Consider the following 10,517-nt stretch of genomic DNA (forward strand, 5'->3'; position numbering starts at 1 on the left):
GAGATTATTAGCAATGTGAGCGTGTATGTCCACAAAAGTGGGATTGCACCAGTGTCTCCTCTCATTGTGTACAAACATCATCATATATTGATATTTGTAACAAACTGAATAAGACTTCCAAAAATGTAATTTATTCATAGGAGTGTAGTTTTCTAAAAATGTTGGATACATTATTTGGAAAGGGTTGGACACCATCATCATCCTCTAAGCTAAATTATTCTACACACACACTCTCTCTCAAGCCCTATTTAAGACCAATTCTTCATTGCACTACCCTTCATTTGCATACCATACCACTACCTCTCAACATTAGAAAGATATTGAGCTTAAACCCCTCTCTCTCTCTCTCTCTCTCACACACACACACACACACACACACACACATCATAAATTTATCTACATTCTCAAATTAGAAGGAACTTAGAAGCAATGGAAGGCTCACACATACTCGAAATCAAAAGCATCAAGGACTTAGTCGACTCGGGCATTCGCCATGTTCCTGCCATTTATATCCGTGCCCCACATGAACGACCATCGTGGTCAGTTGTTGATGACCACCTCCACGTGCCAATCATCTCCTTCTCAAATTTCAACTCTCTAGAATCCCATATTGTTCAACAAATCCAACATGCATGCACTGAGTGGGGTGTCTTTCAGGTACGACACACAAGTCCATACTTTGGGAATGGGTGTTAAGAAGGTTTCCCTAGGAAGAATGTGTGAAATTGCCTTAGAAGGACAAAAACCTAACTAGCATATGAGTTCTCTTCATGATCTCGTTGGAGTACATTGAGTTTATTTCACAATTCCATTGAATTTTTAAACTTGTTGGATTTGAATTTGTGAAACTATCAACACTTGATTTTGAACTATTTGTTTTCATGATCTCACTACATTTTAACGTCTAGAAATAGTTCTTCATATATCATATTTTCATTGAAGAGATTCTAGCATTGTTGTGTTGTGGTTTCATTGTATGAGATTATTAATTGGAAAAAAAATGACATTGTGCAAAAGTTTGTTTGATTTTGGCTTGATATTAAGAGCACATAAGTGAAGGTTGAATCCCCTAAAGAATCTATAAAACTCATCTTGAAGACTTGGTATTGTGTTCATGTTGCAACTTCAAATAGTGATTAGTGGCATTTAATTTGGATATTGAGTATTATAGTGAAAAGTTAGTGATGGTTGTGGTTATACCTTCATCAATATATCGAGTCATTACTTATTTAATGTGTACTTTGGATTGCTTTGCTTCACCATATGTATTGTAATGAACCAAAAATATATCATAAAACAAAATTTGAGAAGCACATACATATAGCCTTCAATAACAAAATTGATAATGTTCAACATGTCAAGTGAGCCAAGGCTTTAGTGATGACAAAGTAACCAATTGGTGTACATAATATATTATCAGAGAGAACATAACCCAAAGCGATTTAACAATATCATTAAGAAAAATGAAACCAAGGGTAGGACAAATAATTGAAGTATTGTAATCATATATGTCTCATGGTACAATTGCTAGAAATTTGACTATTTGATCATTTGTTCTAATGGAAGTGAAGATCATAGTAGGTTACAATGCTTAATATTCTTTTGATAGGAACCACTATTGATTACCACATAAACAAAAGTATTAGTTTGTGACAATTGTGGCACCATAGAATTGTTCTTTGTTTTGTTATGATTGTCCTTTCACTACATAATGCAAAGTATTGGGTGCCAAAATACTTTTTCAAAAAAGTTGAACATTACTATAAATACTAATATGTAGTTTTCATGTTTTGAAGGTGATAAATCATGGTGTACCAACTATCATGCACAAACAACTTTGGGCTGCAGCTTCACATTTTTTCGCATTGCCAACTAACGAAAAAATGCGTGTAGTCTCAAAAGACCCTTCATCTCCACTCAATTTTTTTACTGGATTCCCCAATGAAAAAGTTCGAGAGTGGAAGGATACTCTAGGTTTCAAACCTAGTACAACCTCTAATATGACGCTCATTCCAAGCTTCTTAAGGTAAATTTAATTTTAGGCCTTCAAGTGAATTTAGGAAACATATAAAGACCACTTCCCATCTCATATCAAAACTATTCCCATTAAATCTGAAAATATCAATTCACTCAAAAATACTTGAACTGTAACAAGTAGTTCAATGATAATCTCATCATGATGAATCACCCTCTTCAAAGTAATAAATTTGAGAGGACCCTAGTTCTATCCTCATTGTTATATGCTCGAATTCAAGCATTGTATCAAAGTGTGGTACTCAAACTCTTGAACTTATTTAGGGCAAAGTATGCATGGTTGACCACTCTCATTACTCGTGGCCCAAAATCCCGTTTCACATTGTAATGCAAGTGAACTAAGTCGCATGGAAGCAATCGTTCAAGTGGTAGGCAATGGTATAGGCTCTAACATGTATCAATGTGTACGGTTTCCCCGCTCCATGGAGAGAGAGAGAGAGAGATCATGGTGAATGAAGTTTTGATCAATCACGATAAAATTATCACAAATAGTAGACATTTTTATTTCATGATGAAGGAATTTGGCCAATCATGATAAGATCGTCCCAAGGAGTAGTGAAGAGAAAAAAAAAATTGTTTTTCTTGGAATTTAGAACTTTCATTTCCTTCAAGTTTGAACTTTGGACCGTTTAACTATCCTATTAGTTCTACTATAAATGAACATACCATTTTATTCAACTAGTGATTGTCCTAATTGTAGAGCTCAAATACTTGCTTCTTTCTCAACTTTGATTTGACAATCTTCTTTGTTGAGCCTTTTCTACTTCAACTAAACATCCTCACTCTCTTCCAGGGATCCTTTACTAAACTTTCATAATCAAGTGGGAAGCTTTGCATATACAATTGGGGAAGGAATTGCTTCAAGTTTGGGATTAGCAAGGCAGCTTTTCCATACTCAGTTTTGCCGTCAAACAATGGCAATAAACTATTATCCACCTTGCCCACAACCTGAGCTTGCGTTAGGGCTGAGCTCTCATTCAGATTTTGGCTCACTCACAATCTTAATGCAAGATGTGGTAGGATTGCAAGTTAAAAAAGGAGATCAATGGATTAATGTGAAGCCTATTCCAAATGCTTTTGTTATACTCATTGGAGACCAAATCGAGGTACATTCAAAACCTTGGTATGCAAAAGAACATACATGATTAATGTTGAAATCTATCGAGTACAAAGATGAAGGCATACATTTCAGTAGCCCTACATCTAAACAACATTCAAATGTATAAGTACAAATGTCATGAATGCAGAAGTAAGCATACCACAAGATGGAAACTAAGCATTTTTTAAATCTAGACTCTAATCCAATTATAGGGGTAATATCAAAGGAAAAGACATTGTGATTCCCCTACATCCTTTTAAATTTACCAAAATAGCCCCAAGCTTTTAAAAAACACCAAATATTCCTATCTTTAAATTAAGAGGAATAAAAGGCAATAAACCTGTCAAAACTCTTAGTTATACTGATTTTACATCATTCTACCAAGGATCTTCTTGAGTAGGCTCTAATTCCACAAATTAAGCTCACAATTGAGGAATTACCACAACAAATATTACAGTCTAATTAGAAAAACTACTCTGGTTTCAAACATTAAGATTAATAGGAGTTGAATACAAATGGTATAAATGAATTTTACATGTATCAAGTCACTTCAGATTTTCCCACACATAAAAACGTGTGCTCTAATTTCAATGTACCTGCTAGCATCCAAACAAGTATCTGTGTGTATGCAATTATGACATCTTGTTGTTTTAATTATTAGATTCTAACCAATGGACGCTATAGAAGCGTGGAGCACAGGGCTTTGACAAATAACAAGACACCAAGAATGTCAGTTGCATGTTTCTATGGTCCTGATGAGAATGATACGGTCGCACCAATCGATAAGTTCATAAGCGATAAAAAGCCATATATTTATAAGGCAACGAGATTCAGTGACTACCTCAAGAAGGGATTTGGTCGTGAACTAAATGGCAAGTCCAACCTAGAACTTTGCAGGAAACACCCTTTGAACTTAAGGTGAAACCATTCGGTATTCGATCTAGAATTCAACATTGTTGCAATCATGCTCAAAACCCAATGACATTGACGAATGAAGAGTTTTGATAATAGACCCGTTGGTTTTAATGTGAGCTCGTAACTTTACGTTACAAAGCACAAGTTTTAATAATGCAACACATGTATATATTTAACATTTGAATTTCAATAAGCTGACCTTGAGAATCCATTAGCAATCATTTGCAAGGATATATAAGTCCCCTATAATGTACAGATAAGCAATCATTTGTGAGGATATCTAAGTGCCATATAATGTATACAATGCTTTTATGCTGGGTTTCAACAAGCAATATCTTATTTTTTTCAATTAAGCACATGTATGACCATGTTTGCATGCCTATTGTGTTATTATTGCCTCTTAGACAGCCAAACTTAACTTTTTTATGTGTTGTGGACAAAAAACAAATGATGTAAAGCCAGTTTTTAGGCGCAAGCTATGTGTGCAAGAACACAAACTAAAATTATGTTTGGCCTTTATGATGAACACTAAGCTCAACCAAAAATTCATGTCACATGTGAGTTAGTTTTTCACACTGCCCTAGAACAGGAAATGTGTTGTTTATATGTTAATGGTTTCCTATATTAAAGATCCTCACAAAGGATGGACATGCACATGGTTGATATTTTCATCCATGCAGTATGAATACAATTATATTAAATTCAAATATAACTATGACCTCATTAGCATCATATGTACTTTTTTTACTTCATGTTAATAGTTTAATCATTTCAACCTCCATATATATATAATGTTTTTTCACCATGAAAGGATTATATTTCTTTATCATTTCAAGTTGATGCTAATTTTCTCGACCTGGTTTATTCTAACAATTATGGATTGTTTTCTATTAACAGAATAAATATGTGAATCTGGTCATCAAAAGTTCAGGGTACAAAACCTCCAAGTTTGTGATCTCAGGCTATGATCCACTCTTTATGGGTACTAGGTGGACTCTATCGCAATATGTCATAAGTTCAAATCTACCCTGCGCCTCATTTCATGAGAAAACATAGTATAAACCCCATATGTAGATCAGACATGAAAGGTGGGAAAACACACAAGCTGTTACTCATAATAGAATGAAGAAAAAAGTAGCTAATATATACAAGAGTACCTATAAGCTTAAAGCTAATATGTTATAGATATAAGTTGAATATAACTATGCATGGGTGAATGTCCATGTGGTGAACTAGTAGTGGTGCACAGACATTGGAGGCATGGAAAATATATCATTAAAAGAGTTAGGACTAAGAAGTAAAGAGATCCCATAAAAAGAGAGTATCAAAGATGCAAAATTTGCAAAAATATGGAAAGAAACTGAATGAATGGACAAAATAGATAATAGTTCTACCCACCAGACAATTGAAGATAGAACTATGTATGAGCAAATAATTACATGATTCTGATGATGCGCAAAAAATATATATTTTGAGGAAAAACTAAAGAGTTATTGTAAATAAAACAGCATGTATCCATTGTTGCATTCAAATTCATTGTATAATGTCTATGTAAAGAGGATCAACTTGCCAGACTTCCAGTATACAAAATCATGACCAAGGCCAGAGAACATTGTCCCTTTCCCTTGGGTGAACTCTTTGATTGGCATAAAACTTGATTGACCCTCTTCAAGTGTATAGAATCACTACAGAGCAAGGGGTTGTGCTTCTATTACCTGAGATTGCCAAGTACTAACAATCGGCAATGGTTCAGTTCAGTTTGAGAGTGTCCAAACCGGACTGGTTTGAAACCGAACCGTTTAAAAATTTTGAACCATTGCTGATTGTTACCTAGTACTAGCAATGGGCCCGGTTTCGGCTCAAACCGAACCGAACCGATAAACCATGGCTTAACGGTTTATAGGTTCGAAGATAAATAGTTTGGTTTGGTTTCAAATGTTACTAATCGGTTTTGGTTCGGTTTTGAATTTACTGGTTTAGCGGTTTATCGGCTTATCGGTTTCTGTTTATGTGGTTTGGTTTAAAGGTTTAAAGGTTTATAGGTTTATAGGTTAAAAAATACTCATAAATTTTCCCTATAGGCTCTAACTTTCAACTTTTAATTTTAAACTCTAGATTTAACTTATTAAATTTTATATGCATTATATGTAGAGTCTCCTTTTTATTTATGATGATCAAATATGATAAGTATGATGATCAAATTTATGATAAGTATGATGATCAAATCTATGATCAGTATGATGACAAAATTTATGATAAGTATGATGAATAAATTTATGATGATTTTCTCACACAAATTTATAATAAGTATGATGATTAATATCAATAAAAAATGGTTTGGTTTTACATTTTTCGTAAATGGTTTGGTTTAAAAGTTCAGCTATAAACGGTTCAGTTTAAATGGCTTCAAAAAATTTTAACAGTTTGGTTCGGTTTTTATTATTAATAAATGGTTTGGTTTGGTTTCAAGGCCAAGAAACCGAACCGGGCCCATTGCTACCTAGTACATCCCGCCTCTGTTGGGCACACACCCAAGAGGCTTTTATAGATCTGATAGAGCTATTGTCCCTTGTGAAGTTAACTGGGTAGGTAATATTATGGGGAAGAATGCTCACCGGTGGATCAGATCCTCATAAATCATGGACATTTCATTCTTATTTTATTTTATCATGATACAAGTGATTTACTCAATGTTGCAGTATATTTTGCCTTGTAGGCTGACTTCGACCTTTTGTGAACAGTAATAAAGCTTTCTTTTTTTGCATTTCTTCTTTTCTTTTTCTTTCAAACACACACACATTCTCTCTCTCTCTCTCTCTCTCTCTCTCTCTCTCTCTCTCTCTCTCTCTCTCTATGTATCCATGCAAAAATAGGGCTTACATTAACGGTGTAAATTTACATAAACTCTAGCATAACTGTGAAGGACAAGCCATAGTGGACTGTAGAAAAGTAGAGCAAACTAGCACCCAAAACGTGCAACTCGAAAATTGTGAAGGGCGAAGCCTTAAAACGCTTCTAAAAGAAGGAGCTCAGTTGAGAGGAATTGGAAACTGGCTGAGATGAGAGCCACATCGCCAAGCTTCATCGTCAAAACCAGATCAGTTAAGGGAGTAATGCAGCCAAACACACAACAAGAAAGTATATTCCCAGATGATGTGGAAGAAGCATTGTCCTGAATATTCAGCTCAGAACTAAGAATCATTGCAAAAGGAAGAAAGGGAAACAAATCAAAGTTCATCTATACGCAAGGCAAAACTTAGCCAGCATCAAACTTAAAGATGTGCTCATCACCTTCTGAAAAAATGTAAGCAAGGACATGAACAACATCACAGATAGCTATGCAATTAGAGGGGTTCACCGAATTATCCCTAAGAAGTCCTTTAGTTAGGACTCTGAAGCTGGTTACGGATGCGGTACATAACAGACTTTGATTTGTCGAACTCAAAGAGATTAGGCATCAGGGCTTTGGAGTTTAGAGATATTCATACCTAGCTATACACGGTAGAAGATTATATGGGTTGAACACCTTCTTCAGGTTCCTTCACTCGAACAGCTTCAATTATTTCATGGTCCTTGATATCCATGGGCTTCACCTATATCCTTTTGGAGTTAAGTATAGATTCTTGGAGAACTTTTAATCAATTAATCATGGATATAAGTTAGTTGGAGACAAAGATTGTGGCTTTGTACATGTTTTATATTATTGCTAGCTCGGTTATATAATTAAGAGAGTGCAATTCCAACATCGAATCTATCCTTAACAAACACATTCCTTATTCTCTTTCCCTGAAAGGTTATTTTCTCCAGAGAAGGTTATGTTATAACCATGTTTGCTTGTTAAAAAATAAAAAGACTTTAGTTTTCTAAGATGAGGGCTTCCAATTTTAGGGTTTAGGGCTCTTGTTTTCAATGTTTAGCTTTTCATGTTTAAAAGTTTAGGTTTAAATTTTGGGGTTTAACGGTTAAGTTTCTGGTTTGAAGTTTTCGTTTTCCATACCTGGTCTTGCGTCCTAGTTTCGTTCTCCAAGTGAGAATTATGTTGAATAACATCTTGATATTCCTCTGCTACAACTTCTACTTCTACAGATTCCATAGCCATTTTGGATTTGGTCGCCCTTCTGACATTCTTTGCCATTTTCTTTTGCTGTCTCTTCTCTGCAGGAAACCCATGGAATCACAAAACGCAATCTTTGAAAGAAAAACAAAAAACACTCTAATCTCAACAAAAAGATAAGCTATTTATATCAAATCTGAGCTCAAATTTTTTATTAAGAGTGAGCAGAATCTTTATTAAATCATATCAAATCTCTGCGAGAAAAACAATATTTACTCTCTTGGCGGCGAGCCTCGGACTTGGCAAAGAACTCCATCCATTCATCAGTCAACACATACTCATAATCTCCTCCTTCTTCTTCTAGTGGTTCTTCTGCTCTTTCATCATCATCATCATCTTCTTCTTCTTCTTCACCGTGCCCATTATGGTAAACTTGGTCTCTGAGCACCACGATGGATAGGACAACATGAGCCAAAAAGAAAGAAATAAAAGACGGTGAAGAAAGTAGGTATCAATAAAGCTCTGGAACCACATTACCCGTTATTTTCGAATGGAGTATTGATGGACAAAGGCTGCCGTTGTTGGTGGGGGGCAGCATGGAAGGAGAAATGTTGATTCGCTGAATCGTTAGGGTAGGGGTTAGGGTTAGGGTTAGGGTTAGGGTTATTCCATAAGCCACAGCGGCGACACAGGAAAGGAGGAGGAGGAGGAGGATGTGGATGTGGATGTGGATTATGAGGAGGAGGAGGAGGAGGAGGAGGAGGAGGAGGATGTGGATATGGATATGGATTATGATGATGATTATGAAGAGAAGGAGGATGTGGATATGGATATGGATTATGATGATGATTATGAAGAGGAGGAGGATGTGGATATGGATATGGATTATGATGATGATGATGATGATGAGGAGGAGGAGGAGGAGGAGGAGGAGGATGTGGATATGGATATGGATATGGATATGGATTATGATGATGATGAGGAGGAGGAGGAGGAGGAGCCTCAGCTGCCATGGAAACTACAGAGCAGAGCACAGAGGAGCAGAGCACAGAGAGACAGAGACAGACAAATGTTTAGAATAGAGAGGGCCTATGTATGTATGTATGTATGTATGTATGTATGTATGTATGTAGTGTAATTATTTGTGACTTCCTCTTCTTGGTGGGATTCCTGTCCTGGTTCACATGAAAATGAATGAATGGCCTATCCTATGTAAGAAGGATATGTAATTTACCAATGCCATATCTACTACTCTCTATTTGGGGTCAGGGACGGCCACGCGGCGGCCTGTTTCCGGGGTCTTCATTGGTCACACAGACATGTCCATTGGAAGCACACATTTTGTGGTCAATGTATGTGTGTGTGTGTGTGTGTGTGTGTGTGTGTGTGGGAGTAGTCAGATTACTCGACCCCCCTTTGTCGATTGCCTAATTGAAGCATATATGATGACATGATGATGATGATGGCGATGGCGATGGCGATGACGGGACAAGCTACTTTCATCGTGGTTCTTTTGGCTTCAATTCGTTGAGGCTTTGACGGCATATGTGACACAGCCATACGCACATTGCTTGCAGGAAAGAATGTTTGCTTACGATGACATCTTGTTTTGTTTGAGACGATCGGCACAAAACATGCCTTGTAGTATGATGAAGCTGGACAAAACACGGTTATATAACTTGGTCATGCTCTACAGATATTGTTGTAAAGAATCAGATGGATTCTGTGCAACGGAAGAACTGTGTGAGTGTGTGGAGAGAGAGAGAGAGAGGGAGAGAGAGAGAACTCAAGATTACAGAAAAACAAAAAACTGTATTACAAGGAAACAAGAATGACCAACAGTTACAAAGAGAAGGAGAAGATGTTTATGTACTCACATTCTCTCTAAGTTCTCTCACTAGTATCGCCTCTTGGGAAAGAGGTTGTGTCTTAACTACTTAAAGAATATGTGTCATAAAACATTAACATTTATGACACGCTAGTTACTATACAAAGAGGTGGGGTGGTCACATACTTGAGTATCCTAGAGTGTGTTCTCACACACTAGAAGTTGAGTTTTATTCTCAACACGCCCCTTCAAACACAACTTCTAGTTGTCGGATGGTTGGTTTAGACTGGTCTTCGGATCGGCTTTGAGTCAACTCCGGCTTCGGCTTCGAATGGCTCACTCCTACTGCTCCTTATTCTCCCTCAAGCCCGACTGTTGACGGTCGAAAGACCCAGGTTCATTGTGAACTGCCGAAGCTTATCGACTCCTTGAGGCTTGGTGAAGATGTTGGTCGTCTACAAGTTTGTCTTGATGTGTTGTAGGTCGACATCTTCGGCCAGAACATGTTCTCGGATGAAATGATAGTGCACTTTGATGTGCTTAGTCCAAGCATGGAAGACTGGATTTCAAGCGAGGTGAATATTGCT

At 36.6% G+C, this 10,517-nt stretch overlaps 2 protein-coding genes across 10 annotated transcripts; one reads left to right on the plus strand and one right to left on the minus strand.

Annotated features, from left to right (window-relative positions):
• Nucleotides 1-282: 282 nt before the first annotated feature.
• LOC147861607 (fe(II)/2-oxoglutarate-dependent dioxygenase 4-like) lies at nt 283-4,070 on the plus strand. Its single transcript, XM_087322097.1, has 4 exons — nt 283-657; nt 1,797-2,026; nt 2,828-3,140; nt 3,795-4,070. The coding sequence occupies exons 1-4, from the start codon at nt 430-432 to the stop codon at nt 4,053-4,055; spliced, it is 1,032 nt and encodes a 343-aa protein (XP_087178223.1). The 5' UTR covers nt 283-429; the 3' UTR covers nt 4,056-4,070.
• LOC147861608 (uncharacterized) lies at nt 1,529-9,155 on the minus strand. Of its 9 annotated transcripts, XR_015530006.1 has the most exons (7): nt 8,968-9,155; nt 8,640-8,817; nt 8,379-8,542; nt 8,046-8,203; nt 7,537-7,641; nt 3,975-4,038; nt 3,598-3,834 (listed from the first exon to the last, which is right to left on the minus strand). XR_015530006.1 is itself a non-coding variant. In XM_087322102.1 (6 exons), the coding sequence occupies exons 1-5, from the start codon at nt 9,113-9,115 to the stop codon at nt 7,558-7,560; spliced, it is 732 nt and encodes a 243-aa protein (XP_087178228.1). In that variant the 5' UTR covers nt 9,116-9,155; the 3' UTR covers nt 1,529-1,704; nt 7,537-7,557. The 9 variants fall into 9 exon arrangements, 8 of the variants coding, with proteins under 8 accessions (XP_087178228.1, XP_087178226.1, XP_087178227.1 ...); XM_087322102.1 differs by lacking the exons at nt 3,598-3,834; nt 3,975-4,038 and adding an exon at nt 1,529-1,704; XM_087322100.1 differs by lacking the exons at nt 3,598-3,834; nt 3,975-4,038 and adding an exon at nt 2,532-3,153.
• Between the last annotated feature and the right edge of the window lie 1,362 nt (nt 9,156-10,517).

Source organism: Azolla caroliniana, unplaced genomic scaffold (assembly GCF_043228905.1).
Source record: "Azolla caroliniana isolate FFs.n. ecotype wild unplaced genomic scaffold, voAzoCaro1.0.p SCAF_7, whole genome shotgun sequence".
Taxonomy (NCBI): domain Eukaryota; kingdom Viridiplantae; phylum Streptophyta; class Polypodiopsida; order Salviniales; family Salviniaceae; genus Azolla; species Azolla caroliniana.

Excerpts from the sequence above, each read along its gene's own strand:
- LOC147861607 (XM_087322097.1), top strand. The coding sequence starts at position 430 with ATGGAAGGCTCACACATACTCGAAATCAAAAGCATCAAGGACTTAGTC. Across the intron at positions 658-1,796 it reads CTGAGTGGGGTGTCTTTCAG|GTGATAAATCATGGTGTACC; the intron begins GTACGACACACA and ends CATGTTTTGAAG. Across the intron at positions 3,141-3,794 it reads TCATTGGAGACCAAATCGAG|ATTCTAACCAATGGACGCTA; the intron begins GTACATTCAAAA and ends TTTAATTATTAG.
- LOC147861608 (XM_087322102.1), bottom strand. The coding sequence starts at position 9,115 with ATGGCAGCTGAGGCTCCTCCTCCTCCTCCTCCTCATCATCATCATAAT. Across the intron at positions 8,543-8,639 it reads ACTCCATTCGAAAATAACGG|AGACCAAGTTTACCATAATG; the intron begins GTAATGTGGTTC and ends CGTGGTGCTCAG. Across the intron at positions 8,204-8,378 it reads CGAGGCTCGCCGCCAAGAGA|AGAAGAGACAGCAAAAGAAA; the intron begins GTAAATATTGTT and ends GGTTTCCTGCAG.